At 45.2% G+C, this 15,453-nt stretch overlaps 1 protein-coding gene across 1 annotated transcript in view; it reads right to left on the bottom strand.

Annotated features, from left to right (window-relative positions):
• Positions 1-228: 228 nt before the first annotated feature.
• SLIT1 (slit guidance ligand 1) overlaps positions 229-15,453 on the bottom strand; it is a 546,950-nt gene continuing 531,725 nt past the window's right edge. Inside the window, exons 35-37 of the mRNA XM_082269259.1 lie at positions 11,046-11,334; positions 4,237-4,451; positions 229-674 (exon numbers count right to left, since the gene is read on the bottom strand). Coding sequence (XP_082125385.1) covers positions 436-674; positions 4,237-4,451; positions 11,046-11,334 — 743 coding nt within the window. The 3' untranslated portion in view covers positions 229-435. The remainder of the gene's footprint in view (positions 675-4,236; positions 4,452-11,045; positions 11,335-15,453) is intronic.

Raw genomic sequence — 15,453 nt, 5'->3', positions numbered from 1 at the left:
AAAAAAAAATAATAAAAATTACAAAAAAAAATCATAAAGCTTCCTTCGTACTCCGTGTAAATCTATCCACATTGTGTATAAATACATTTTGTGTTTTTCTTAAAAAAATCTCTATCTACACATTTTACCCTCTACATATATACCTTCTATACCTCTCCCAAACATTACAACACTATACAACCAGTCAGTATGTGTGCCTGTCTCTCAATGTAGTAGGTATACATAGAATTTTGTTTTTTAATTTTCTTTTTTTGTGTTTTTTTGTGGGTTTTTTTTTTTGTTTTTTTTTAGATGCCACAGACATTAAGATGTTTTCACACATCTGAATGGGAAGCAAAGTCCAGTTTTACATCATGTCATTGTCCATCGGTTTCTCTTCTTGTGTGTCCTGGTATGTGGTATGATCTAGCGTAATAAATCCAGTCCATCAAAATCCTACATACACTGGGAACAGCCGCATTTGATGGGCTTCTCTACGTCTTCCACGAACGAGGATCCGTCGCTGCACTCGAACGTGTACTTCCTGCGCTTCATGCGTAACCCCGTGCAGCAGCCCTGGTTGAGGCACGAGCCCCGGCACTCCACCCAGGACACCACGCGGGTGGTTTGGCAGATGGCGTACCCTCTTTGCACCTGGTAGTAATCCCGGACGGGCTCCCCTCGACATTCTGACTCTGCGTAAAAAGAGAAAAAAAAAAACATGTGAAATGGTGAAGTGTTAATTGTGTTTATGTTTTCTTTATTAGGAAGGCAATCATTTCTGGGTAATGAGCATGTAATTAAAGCTGATCTGTCACTGAAACATAACAATTCGTCAAATACTCATTGTAAGGAAAGGCTTGGTGTTTATCTGCTCTGTCAGCTGCAGAGATCCATGCAAATTATAAGAAACAGTCACACAAATGCAATTCTTCATCCTCTCCATGGGAAGCCCTTCTACATAAACCTATTCTACACCCAGGGCCGCAACAAGGGGTGGGCAGGAGGGGAGGCTGCCCTGGGCATAGTGAAGCAGGGGGGCAGGGATTGGACACAGCGCAGTAAAACCCAGTGAAGCAGGATGGTAGAGATTGGACACAGCGCAGTAAAACCCAGTGAAGCAGGATGGTAGAGATTGGACACAGGGCAGTAAAACCCAACAAAGCAGGGGGGCAGAGATTTAACACAGGGCAGTAAAACCCAGCGAAGCAGGGGGGCAGGGATTGGACACAGGGCAGTAAAACCCAACGAAGCAGAGGGACATAGATTGGACACAGGGCAGTAAAACCCAGTGAAGCAGGGGGGCAGAGATTGGACACAGGGCAGTAAAACTCAACAAAGCAGAGGGACAGAGATTGGACACAGGGCAGTAAAACCCAGCGAAGCAGGGGGGCAGGGATTGGATACAGGGCAATAAAACCCAACGAAGCAGAGGGGCATAGATTGGACACAGGGCAGTAAAACCCAGTGAAGCAGGAGGGCAGAGATTGGACACAGGGCAGTAAAACTCAACAAAGCAGAGGGACAGAGATTGGACACAGGGCAGTAAAACCCAACGAAGCAGAGGGACAGAGATTGGACACAGGGCAGTAAAACCCAACGAAGCAGAGGGACAGAGATTGGACACAGGGCAGTAAAACCCAATGAAGCAGGGGGGGCAGAGATTGGGATAGGGCAGTAAAACCCAACAAAGCACGTCGACAGAGATTGGACACAAGGCACACTTGATGTCCACTGGCACCTGCTGCATAAAGAGCTACAGTTCATTGAGGGAACCATGAATGCCAACATGTACTGTGACATACTGAAGCAGAGCATGGTCCCCTCCCTTCGGAGACTGGGCCGCAGGGCAGTATCCCAACAGGATAACACACCTCCAAGATGACCACTGCCTTGCTAAAGAAGCTGAGGGTAAAGGTGATGGACTGGCCAAGCATGTCTCCAGACCTAAACCGTATTGAGCATCTGTGGGGCATCCTCAAACGGAAGGTGGAGGAGCGCAAGGTCTCGAACATCCACCAGCTCCGTGATGTTATCATGGAGGAATGGCAGAGGACTCTAGTGGCAACCTGTGAATCTCTGGTGAACTCCATGCCCAAGAGGGTTAAGGCAGTGCTGGAAAATAATGGTGACCACACAAAATATTGACACTTTGGGCCCAATTTGGACATTGTCACTTAGGGGTGTACTCACTTTTGTTGCCAGTGGTTTAGACATTAATGGCTGTTTGTTGAGTTATTTTGAGGGGACAGAAAATTTACACTGTTATACAAGCTGTACACTTACTACTTTACACTGTAGCAAAGTGTCATTTCTTCAGTGTTGTCACATGAAAAGGTATAATAAAATGTTTACAAAAAGGTGAGGGGTGAACTCACTTTTGTGAGATATTGTATATGTCACAGGTATCCCCTGTGTTTGGGGGGGGGGGGGGAGAGGATCATAATCAATAAACTGTACCTCCACATACTGGAACCATTTAAGAGGCTGAATACTGAATACTTTACCAATAAATCCCCTACAATACATATGTCTGACGACCGTAGAGGGGTATGTGCAACTCCACCTATGTGTGCTATGTCTGTCCTTTTGAGACGATCACCCTTAGTGACAGAGCCTAACTTAATGTTTCTGATTTTGCCTTTCCCCATTCATGGACTATACACAGATATATCTGCAGTTGTAACCCCTGTCTGCTCTCACACCCGCCTAGGGGACTGGTACTGGCACCCCTATATTTTTGGCCCATACACCATCTTGCTCACACTCCCAGGAGTAAGTACCCGAGTGTCATTTTTTGCAGGCCTACCTTTAAATGTATATATATATATATATATATATATACAGTATATGGCTTAATATGTGTCTATTGGTACCAAGAAAATCCTCCAGCCCCTCCTCCCTTTTTCTGTATTCTCAAAAAACGAAAAAAGGCTCAGAAGAAGTCCTGGCTTTAAAGTGATTAAAGTAGTGATCAACCGATATCGGTTTTTCGTTGCTGATATCGATACCGATATTTTGGCCATTGCATATCGGTATCAGCCAATATGGGCCGATATTTTCATACATTTAATAAAAAATTGGGCAATTGTCAAAATTAAATTTACATTTTTTATTTTTTCTACTTGACAGGTACTCTTGTGGAGGGATCTGGGGGTCTAAAAGACCCCAAACCCCTCCTCTGCACTTAAAAGCATTCAAAACAGCCAAGTTTGGCTGTTTTGAATGCTGTATTTTTTTTAATCTGGCACCGAGTACCCGGAAGTGATGTCATGACATCACTTCCGGGTTTTTACATGGAGACCTGATCAGAGCTTAATGTGGCTTTGATCGGGTCTTCTCTTAGGCAGCCGTAGAGGTAGAATGCCCGGGTCTCCTGGTGGGACGGGAGACCCGGGCGAGCCGCGGAAGGCGGCAGGGGGGGGCGACATCGACATCCTCTCCCGCTCCTTGTAATGACAGCCGAGCGGCTTCTCAGCTGCATCGGTTGTCATTACCAGACAGCTGACCATCGGCTATGGACGCCGTTACCGGGGTGATGCCTCTAGCTGCAGGCATCACTCCGGTACAGCACTTACCTGGAATATCGGCAATATCGGTAACCTAAGGGGCCGATTCCGATATATCGGGGAAAGTGCATATCGGCCCCTGATATATCGGCATTGCCGATAATCGGTCGATCCCTACTTAATATGTCTCTATTGGTATCAAGAAAATCCTCAAGCCCCTCCTCCCTTTTTCTGTATTCGCAAACAAAAAAACTCTCAGAAGAAGGCCTGGCCTTAAAAGTGATTAAAGGTTTCAAAAAGTCTTTAAAATGTGATGAACTTTTATACCAGGCACTCCTCTGTTCATATCCAAGAATTTCCCATCTGGTGAGCGCTCCCTTTGTCGCTATCAGAGAGGTAGCAGCCTAGGAGCAGAACAGGGTCCACCCGTACTATATGTAATCATGGATCTGCTTTTTTGAAGGAAAAAGCGTATGGTATATCCATTGGAACCAGTTTTGACTTCTATTGGTCCAGCACTGACACACACACACATCAAACTGATCAATCTGACAGGCAATAAATACAATTCCTAAGAGGACAATGCAAATATAAGCTGAGGCTGATATGACCTGCAATGGAGGAAAGAACCAGTGACCGCTGTGGTATATGATATGTTCTGGGTGACTCATAGAAGACACAGTAGTGAAAATAGGATGCTGTACCGTATACAAGCAATGTGTGTTTAAAAAGAAGCGGAACTTCCTACCCTGATCACAGACTTCCCCCACGTAGCCGCCGTCACATTCGCAGTAGGCTTCACCCACATCAGAGATCTGGCATCGCCCATGCTGGCACTGAAGGTTCTTGCAAGGATTGTAGAGTTCTGCTTGCTGCTGGTTGCACAGAGCACCTTTGTAGCCTTCCTGGCACACACAGCTGTAGGTCAGGGCATCCAGGGGCATACACGTTCCATGTACACACCTGTCATCAGAGAAGGATTGACATCATAAAGTTCACACATATTTACAACCCAGCAAGCAAAAGACATTGGAGGAGCCACACATCAGTTTTCCATATTTTCAGCAGAGGACAAAAAAAATGGGTCCTTCCATGGTGGCTATTTGGCATATAAAGTTGGGAAAATAATTATTTGATTCCCTGCAGGTTTGTAAGTTTGCCCAAAGAACAGTCTATACATTTTTATCATAGGTGTATTTTAAATGATAGAGAGAGAATATCAACCAAAAATCCCGAAAAAACACATGATACAAATGTTATAAACTGAGTTGCACTTCAGTGAGTAAAAGAAGTATTTGATCCCCAAGTAAAACATGACTTAGTACTTGGAAGATGGCAAGACGGAAAATGGCTTACCCTTGATGGAAAGCACAGAGGTAAGACGTTTCTTGTAGTTAGTAACCAGGTTTGCGCACGTCTCAGGAGGGATTTTGGTCCACTCTTCTTTACAGATCTTCTCTAAATCCTTAAAGTTTCATGGCAACTCAAAGTTTCAGCTCCCTTCATAAATGTTCTATAGGATTAAGGTCTGGAGACTGGCTAGGCCACTTCCTGACCCTAATGTGCTTCTTCTTTAGCAAACTACCTGCCTTGGCGGTATGTTTTGGTCAATTGTCATGCTGAAAAACCTATCCAAGGCCCATCTTCAGTGTTCTGGCTGAGGGAAGAAAGTTCTCATCCACAGCTTACGATACATGGCCTCATCCATTGGCCCCTCAATGCAGCAAAGTCTGCCTGTACCTTTAGCAGAGAAACAGCCCCATAGCATAATGTTTCCACCTCCATGCTGGACCGTAGCGATGGTGTTCTTAGTCATAGTCAGCATTTTTCTTCCTCCAAACACGGTGAGTTAATGGCAAAGAGCTCAATTTTGGTCCCATCTGACCACAGCACTTTCTCCCAATCCTTCTCTGAATCATTTAGATGTTCATTGGCAAACTTCAGATGGGCCTGTACATGGGCCTTCCTGAGGAGGGGGACCTTGTGGGCACTGCTGGATTTTAATCCATGGTGGCGGCGTATGGTGTTACCAGTGGTATGTTTGGTGACTGTGGTCCCAACTGCCTTGAGATTATCCACGGGTTCCTCCTGTGTAGTTCTGGGCTGATCCCTCACTTTTCTCATGATCATCCTTATCCCATGAGGCGAAATCTTGCATGGAGCTCCAGACCGAGGGCGATTGATGGTAATTTTTTATTTCTTCCATTCGTGAATAATCGCCCCAACAGTTGTCTCCTTCTTACTAAGTTTCTTGCTGATGGTCTTGTAGCCCATTCCAGCCTTGTGCAGGTCTACAATCACGTCCCTGATGGCTCTTTGGTCTTGCCCATGATGGTGAGGTTTGAATGGAAGAAAGAGATTCTGTGGACAGGTTTCTTTTATACACATAACGAGTTGTCGTTAGGAACACCTTCTTACATTGACAGGACTAACCTGTGTACCACATGAGCACCCACTGTAGCCAGTCTGTGGGAGCCAGAACTATTGTTGGTTGGTAGGGAATCAAATACTTACTTTACTCACTGACCTGCAACTCAATTTATAACATTTTTATCATGTGTTTTTTCAAGAGTTTTGGTATCCGTCTCTATCATTTAAAATACACCTATGATATTGTATTTATATATATTATAGACCCTTCATTTCTTTGTAAGTGGGCAAACTTGTCTGTTTATGTTTTTCTGTGTTTTACCCTATAGACTCTGCTAAAAAACTCTTTCTCCTGAAGAAGCGGCTCAGTCCGCGAAACATGTAGAGAAAAACTGTGGAGATATTCCGACTACTCTCCACATTCATGTTAATTTTTAGCTGTCATCAATTGTGTTGATTATATGCAATTTTGTCAAAATTATTGTTATCATGTATGCCTTTTTGATTTTATACCCAATAAAGATATGTTTTTTAAATAATGATATCTAAGCTATATTTAACATTTAGGTATTGGTACCCCAAAAATCCAGTTTTTCTCCCAATCCCGTTCCCCCTTTCCCAGTGAGTACCTATACATTTGGGGAGCTTGAGGTCTCTCTTATCCCATTTTTGATATTGTATTGATATATATTATAGACCCTTCATTTCTTTGTATGTGGGCAAACTTTTAAAATCTGCAGGGAATCAAATCATTATTTTTGCCACTGAATTATATATAATATATTGAAATGGTCCACTTAAGCATCAATAATATACAAAAAAAACTTCAAATACATATACCATAGTGCATAAGTGCAATCACCCAAAAAAATGTGCATAAACTTCCATACATAAACAAATGTATATAAAATGTGTGCAAAGCAATAACTTCAAGTGCCCGTGTACAAAAAAAAATTATTTCCACAATGTACTCCACTACACTTTTCCATCAAATGTGTCACCCACGTGCCCAATAAGGTGTCTCCTCACCTGGTTAGATGGACCTCATATCTGCTCGGGGGAGGTCCTAAAGCACATGAATAAGTCAGATCAGCAGCACCCAGGTCTCCTTCCATCTTTCCAAGATCCACATGCATAAATCATACAAAGCACAAAGAGAATTCCACCCTCCTGGAACATTGTTCCCCTCCTGGCTTTCTCAAAGGGATGTAACAAATCAGATAGGCTTTGTGACGTCATCATGCTGGGCGGTGACTGGGTGCCATCTGGCCAGTTCAGACATTGAGATCAGGAAAGCTTATGTGCTGATTAGACATGCTTGTTTGCCCTTTTTATCTGTGAGTGCATTTGGGGTTACATTTTTGTACTTAATAAATGTTTAAGCAATATTGCAATATCTGAAAGATTCTCTTTGTGCTTTGTGGAGGTGGGCCCCAAGATGGTAGGAAAGGATTCCACTGTGGGACCGTATAAAAAGGGCCCTGCAACAGGGGTAAAGGGTCACAGGATCAGTGGGACCCGGGCTCGGAGGGAAGGGCCCTGACACTAGAGGAAAGGACTCTGGGACCAGCGGGTTTCTTGCACCAGGGCCCTGAAGGTTCTAGTTACGCCTCTGAGCTTAGTAATGATGGTCACTGTACGGTATGTACCAACTGGTCCAGCATCTATTCTGGAGCTGTTTTTATAATGCATAAATGGGCCAGCAAAAAATAAAAATAAAATCTGTGTGATTCTGAGGAATTGACCAAGGTGGCATCAAACGTGTAGAGCAGGGATCCTCAAACTACGGCCCTCCAGCTGTTGCAGAACTACACATCCCATGAGGCATTGTAAAACTCTGACATTCACACACATGACTAGGCATGATGGGAAATATAGTTCTTGAACAACTGGAGGGCCATAGTTTGAAGACCACTGGTGTAGAGGAATTCCTGACCCAATGTCAGGGTTCCAATGGTAGCAGAGGGACTCTAGAACCCAGCATCTCTGCCAGCACTTCACATGGGCCTTTATAAGGAATTTTGTCAGTGAAGTTGCTGATTGATCTTCAGCTTGTACCATGTTCCTGTGATCCTTGTTCCTTAAAGTTCTCCGCTACCGACCTGGCTTGTCCTTGACTATTCTCTTATTCTCCTGCCTGTCTCCTGACCTGTCCTCGGATTTTCCACGGATATTCTCTTCTGTTCTCCTGTGTCTGACCTTGTCTTCCCCTCTGACCTTGCCTGCTCTTAGGCTCCAAACCTTGGCTTGAACTTACTTCCCATTGTCTCACAGGCACCACCTGTCTGCAGCCACTACCTAGCACATCAGAAACCCTTCTGAGTTCCTCTGCAAACAACATCATAGGCGATCTGTGCTGCTTTGAGCCTGACTCCTCCTGTTCTCAATTTCAGGGGAGTCAGGAACTTAGCCGCAAGGGAAGCCCTCTCTTTATTGGCCTCCGGCACCAGGTACGTGATACCCAAACCATCAAGATCAAGAAGAACTAATGAACCATTTATAACACATATGGAGGCTATTAACAGAAGTGCTCTCCAAATGGGTTACTATACAATATATATTGAATAAGGCCCTAATTTATTTATTTTTTTTAAAGATTTGTGTTGTTTTTAACTTTAATGTTTTCTAAATAAATTGTGTATTTTTTATACAAAGAAAAATATTTTGACTATCTAGAATCTAGGTGTCAAACACAAGGCCCTCGGGCCAAATCCGGCCCTCCAGGCCATTTCATGTGGCCCTCGCACCTCTCCTGCAGCTGCGACACCCCCTTGTCTCTGTAGTCGGCAGCAGAGAGGACAGAACTCCTTTGCCAGATCCTGCATTCCTCTGTGCAGCTGCAGAAAGGCTTGGTTTTGCCCCCCCCCTTCAACAGTCTGCAGCAGAGAGGGGAGCAGATCCTGCACCTCTCTGTGCAGCCGCAACACCACCTTGCATTTTCCTCTCCTGGTCTCAGCATACAGCAGACTCTGGAAGCTGACTCCAGCCCTCTTCTGGTTCTCCTCCAGACCCTGTGCTTTTTCCTAGATCCACTCGCATCTTCTTTCTGGCAGCAGCACAAGGTAAGGGGGTGCATTGTGATGTAAGGAAGGGTGGGTGACTTATGACTTCTGATGGTGGAGGGGTTCTTGAAATCCCATGTAAGGGTGTAAGGGGGCGTGGGTGCTCTGGACATCTACATTCTACAGATATACCTGGCCCTTTGAGGGCAACCATAATGCTGATGCGGCCCATGATGAAATTGAGTTTGACACCCCTGATCTAGAATGAGATACAGGTATGGACTGAAATGTTGTCTGCACCCGGTGGAATATGGTCAGTCACCACCAATTTAGCAGCTGCTGGTGCTGTGACCTCATAGCAAATGAGATATACAGGTGCATCTCAAAAAAATTGAATATTATCAAAAAGTTGATTTATTTCTGGAAATAATTTCAAAAAAATGAAATTCATATATCATATAGATTCATTACACACACGGAACAATATATTTAAAGCATTTATTTCTTTTATTTCTGAGGATTATGGATTACAGCTAGTGACACCCCAAAATTCAATATCTCAGAAAATTTTAATATTGTACACTGATCAGCTAATTAACTCAAACACCTGTAAAGGATTTAAAAGGTCTCTCAGTCTTCAGTCTGGTTCAATAGGTTACACAATCATGGGGAAGACTGCTGACTTGACAGTTGTCCAGAAGACAGTCATTGACACCCTCCACAAGGAGAGTAAGTCACAAAAGGTCGTTGCTAAAGAAGCTGGCTGTTCACAGAGTGCTGTATCCAAGCATAATAATGGAAAGTTGTGTGGACGGAAAAAGTGTGGTAGAAAAAGGTGCGATAACCGCCGCCTTGAGAGGATTGTGTAGCAAAGGCCATTCAAGAATTTGAAGGATATTCACAAGGAGTGGACTATGGCTGGTGTCAGTGCGTCAAGAGCCACCACTCACAGACGTATCCAGGACATTGGCTACAACTGTCGCATGACTTGTGTCAAGCCACTCCTGAACCAGAGACAACGTCAGAAGTGTCTTACCTGAGGTAAGGAGAAAAAGGACTGTTGCTCAATGGTCCAAAGTTCTATTTTTGGATGAAAGTAAATTTTTCATTTCATTTGGAAATCAAGGTCCCAGAGCGTGGAGGAGGAGTTGAGGGGCACAGAATCCAGGTTGCATGAGATCCTGTGTGAAGCTTCCACAGTCAGTGACAATTTGGGGCGCCGTGTCATCTGCTGGTGTTGGTCCACTGTGTTTTATCAAGTCCAAAGTCAGCGCAGCCCTCTATCAAGGAATTCTGGAGCACTTCATGCTTCCCTCTGCTGACCAGCTTTATAGAGATGCTGATTTCATTTTTCAGCAGGACTTGGCACCTGCCCACACTGCCAATACCTGGTTTAATGATCATAGTATCACTGTGCTTGATTGGCCAGCAAACTTGCCTGACCTAAACCCCTGTGGGGTACTGTCAAGAGGAAGATGAGAGACACCAGACCCAACAATGCAGATGAGCTGAAGGCCGCTATCAAAGAAACCTGGGCTTCCATAACACCTCAGCAGTGCCAAAGGCTGATCGCCTCCATGCCACGCTGCATTGATGCCGTAATTCATGCAAAAGGAGCCCCGACCAAGTATTGAGTGCATCCTATACTGTACATGGACAGACTTTTCACTAAGCCAACATTTCTGTATTAAAAATCCTTTTTTTTTTATTGGTCTTATGTAATATTCTAAATTTTCTGAGATACTGAATTTTGGGTTTTCATAATTATCAAAATTAAAAAAAACAAATACTTGAAATATATCACTTTGTGTGTAATGAATCTATATAAAAAATGTGAGTTTCACTTTTTGAATTGAATTACTGAAATAAATTAACTTTTTAATGATATTCACATTTTTTGAGATGCACCTGTATTTGATGTGGTGCGCAAAAAAAAAAAAAAAAATGTAGGGTTCTGTTGGCACTTTATGGCAATTCATTTTTAGATGCATGCGGTTTGGCAAGGTGTTTCAACCAATTGGTCGTGTACCCCTGATAACTTTATTATGTTTTTAAAGTGCGGGATTTAACAAAGCAAAGAAAGGAAAGACCACAAAAGAAACACAGGCATGGAGATGACGAAGGAAACATTCATTACAGATAGGGTCATCATGTGGTATCTTTGTTGGTAACACTCCACACTTACTTATGTCCCATGCAAGCATTGCTGATCTGCTGGTCGCAGTGAGGGCCCATCCAGCCCGTCTCACAATGGCACACCGGCCCGTTGGCAGCATTGGGTTGACAGATACCGTGGAGGCAGAACAGTTTTTTGCACGGTTCACATCCTGGGACTACCCCGGGCTTCATCTGAGTCTTGGTGAAGTCTTGAAGCTCGTTATTTATGTACAGGTTGCGGATGCAGCCGTGAAAGCTGGTGCCGTTAAGAATCTGCCAGAGTCGGAAAGCAGCGGAGTTGACATCTACCGGCATTCCTAAAATATAAAGCAGATATTTAAGACACATATGTTCTTATCAGGTCCTAACTCTGGCTAGATAAAATGCTTTTCTATATTTGCCCCCTTTTGTATCTCATATACCTCATGCGACACATGGAAAAAAAGGGTAAAGGCTTTGCAACGACCGGCAGCCGCACTTAAGTACATACCTGTAGGGTGGTGGAGCTCCACTGCAGCAATTGTCTAAGTGAAATTCTTACCTCCTTGCTGCAGATCTGTGACTCCATTTCACATGTGGTGTTTGGCTTCTCTGTTCACCTTTGGGTTTAGCCTGCTCCACTGTGTGTTTATATCCTTTTCCCTTCTATTACTTCCTGGGTCACCTCCTTGTTTGCTTCCCTATATATACACATGCTCAGTGCAATGCTCCTTTGCTGAGCATCTTCACGGTTCCCTGAGCCCAGGGCTGGCCCTACCATTGGTCCCACTGGGTCCATTGGATCCAGGCAGCACTTGGAGAGGGGCAGCAAATTTACTCTCAAGATTTTTTTTCCAGCAGTTTTGTGTGTCATTAGTTTGCGCCGTGTTACGGGTGGCATTTCCCCATCTCATACTTCCGCCCGTAGTACAAACTAATGAGTAAGAGGAGGCGGAGCGTCTCCTCCGGGGAATGTCCCTCACGTGATCGTGGTGTGTGCAATGACGTCAGATATCAGCGCACTCCATCTCACACAGGGCAGGCTGGATCTTCTAGAGCGGTGGGCACTGCAGACACAGGAGTGACAGAAGGACAGAGGACAGACAGTGGGTGTTTGGTTGACCGGTCCGATGGTGAGTTATGGAAAAAATAACAGTATATATAGTTTCAAAATGTTATATTTATATAAAATAATGGATGTGGGGGCCTTTTGGTGGGCGTGATTTTTTTTGGGGAGGGTGGGGGGGAATTTTATTCTTGGACCCAGGCAGCACAATCTCTTGGACCAGTCCTGCCCTAGCCCCCCGTTCCCTTGTCTCTTCTGTATCAGGCTACCCGTGTACCGACACCGGCTTCATTGCCTGTCTATGCTTGTTCGCTACCCGCCCTGACCTCGGCTTGTCTCCTGGATGTCTGGTCGTCTCCTGCTGCTTGTATTCTGCATACGTGTTGGTCTCCGCATCCTCAGCTGGGTGTACCTGGGGGGCCACGACTTGGTTCCAGCTTGCTGCAAAATCAATCCCCATCATCAGGGGCTCCAGTGTAGGAACAGGTTTGGGCTTAGGCTCCGCACCCCCAGCGAACTCCGAGTTGGCGATCTACAAAGGGCTCACCATTACAGACTCTTGACACCTGTTCCTGCTCTACACTGATGCCGACGCTGGGAGACTATCATGTGACCCAAAAGCCACATGGAAATATGAAACATAATCTGTGAGCTTTTTGCACCAAACAGAGGGGGAGGGCATGTCAAATGTAGGAGGCGATAAGGTGATAATCAATACAGCTGACATTTTTGTAGTGCAGATTATACTAGAAAATGATCTATTTGGATGCTATAGGCCACACATCCTCCAGATTTTAAATATTCTGTGTTTGTAATGCTTAATGTATCCATTTCATTGTAGACACGAGAATATCCTAGTCCCTGGGGATGGCCTCTTCAAGTGTTTTGTCTGATGAAACTGGGCGCTATACCTGCACTGACCACTGAGGGTGCTATATAGGTGTGATCTCTAAATTAATTTGTATCATGGCTGCTGTTCTCATAGCCTGGGCATTCTCCTCTATCTCCAATTCCACACTGTCCTGTCAATAGCAGGGAGAATACATTTATATGCTATACACAGGTTTACACAAGTACCTGCTTTACTTACTCTGGCCACTAGGGGTGCCATTTAGCTGTGGTCTCTAGATTCATTTTATTAAATAAAACGTAGAGATAAAGGGGTGCCACATTTCCCCCGGAGTATCCTTGCTGGTGTTTGCATAGGCCAGGCATTCACCTGTGTCTCCATTCCATAATGTCCTGTCATCAGCGCGGAGAATACATTAGTATGGCATACACAAGTACCTGCTATACCTACTCTAACCACTGGGGGTGCTAGCCATGGTCTCTAGAATAATTTTATCAAATAACATAGATTAGGGGAGGATACGGGGGTCCAAATTTCCTCCACAGCATCCTGGATGTCATTCCCATAGCCTGGGCATTCTCATTGTCCTGTCATCAGCGGAGAGAACACATCTGTACACTATACATGGGTTTACGCTATACTTACTCTGACCACTGGGGGTGCAATCTAGCTGTGGTCTCTAGATTAATTTAATCAAATAACAGGGGCATAGATAAGGGGGATGGATGTGGTCCACATTTCCCCCAGAGAACCTGTCTGGTGTTACCATAGCCAGGGCATTCTCCTGTGTCTCCTTGCTGCATTGTCCTGTAAACAGCAGGGGAATACATTCATATTCTATACACAAGTTTACACAAGTACCTGCCATACCTACTCTAACCACTGGAGGTGCCATTTAGTTGTGGTCTCTGGATTAATTTGATCAAGTAACAGGAACATAGATAAGGGGGAGGGGGCTGGGGTCCAAATTTTCCTCACAGCCTCCTGGCTGGCATTCACAAAGTCTGGGCATTCTCCTGTGTCTCCTTACTGCACTGTCCTGTCACCAGCGGGCAGAATACATCTGTAGGCTATACGTAGGTTTACAGAAGTACTTGCTACACCTACTCTGACCAGTAGAGGTGCCATTTAGCTGTGGTTTTGATAATAATTTTATCAAATAACAGGGGCATAGATAAGGAGGGGATATGAGGGTCCACATTTCCAAATGTCAACCCACAGCGCCCTGGTTGGCGTTCTCATAGCTTTGGCATTCTCCTGTGTCTCCAATTCCACACTGTCCTGATAATAGCAGAGAGAATACATTTATACGCTATACATGGGTTTACACAAGTACCTGCTATGCCTACTCTGGCCACTAGAATAATTTTATCAAATAACAGGGGTAGTAAGGGGGGTCCACATTTCCCCCCAGACAGAGCAAGCTAGCTGGCGTCCCCATAGCCCAGGCTGTCTCCATTCTATAATGCCCTGTCAGAATACATCTGTAAGCTATACACGGGTTTACACAAGTACCTGCTATACCTACTCTGACCACATGGGGTTCCATTTAGATGTGGTCTCTAGATTAATTTTCATCAAATAACAGAGGCATAGAAAAGGGGGAGGGATATGGGGGTCCATATTCCCCCCCCCGCAGCATCCTTGCTGGCGTTCCTATAGCCTGAGTATTCTCCTGGGTGTACATAGGTATCGGCTTATACCTGTGGACAGCCATTCATGTCTATGGGGAGCTGTAGGCAGCACCTAGGCTTCCCAGCGACAGACATATACCCGTATTTGTCATACATGACTTCATATGTTCATATACATGAGGCCCCTGGGTACAAGGACTGCGGCCCATGTTACTACGTCGGCTAAGGTTTTAGGCTCCTTCCACTGTTACCACACCTATAATTTGCCACGGCACGTACAGCGCATGGCCCTATTGTTCCTCTTTGGGTGCCCAAGGTTGACCCCCCCAGGAAAAAAAAAATGATATACAGCCCTGTTAAATAAATGGCAGTCACCCTAAACTACGGTCACCCTGACATGGCAGAGTGGGGTCACCCTGGCATGGCAGAGCCAGGTCACCCTAAACTCCGGTCACCCTGACATTACAGAGTGGGGTCACCCTGGCATGGCAGAGTCAGGTCACCCTAAACAACGGTCACCCTGACATGGCAGAGTGGGGTCACCCTGGCATGGCAGAGCCAGGTCACCCTAAACTCCGGTCACCCTGACATGACAGAGTGGGGTCACCGTGGCATGGCGGAGTCAGGTCACCCTAAACTACGGTCACCCTGACATGGCAGAGTGGGGTCACCTGACATTGGCAGAGTCAGGTCACCCTAAACTACGGTCACCCTGACATGGCAGAGTGGGGTCACCCTGGCATGGCAGAGCCAGGTCACCCTAAACTCCGGTCACCCTGACATTACAGAGTGGGGTCACCCTGGCATGGCAGAGTCAGGTCACCCTAAACTCCGGTCACCCTAACATGACAGAGTGGGGTCACCGTGGCATGGCGGAGTCAGGTCACCCTAAACTCCGGTCACCCTG

Source organism: Pelophylax lessonae, assembly GCF_965119305.1.
Source record: "Pelophylax lessonae genome assembly, chromosome: 9".
NCBI classification, from domain to species: Eukaryota; Metazoa; Chordata; class Amphibia; order Anura; family Ranidae; genus Pelophylax; species Pelophylax lessonae.
The sequence above is the reverse complement of the archived record's forward strand: the minus strand, read 5'-3'. Positions and strand labels throughout refer to the sequence as shown.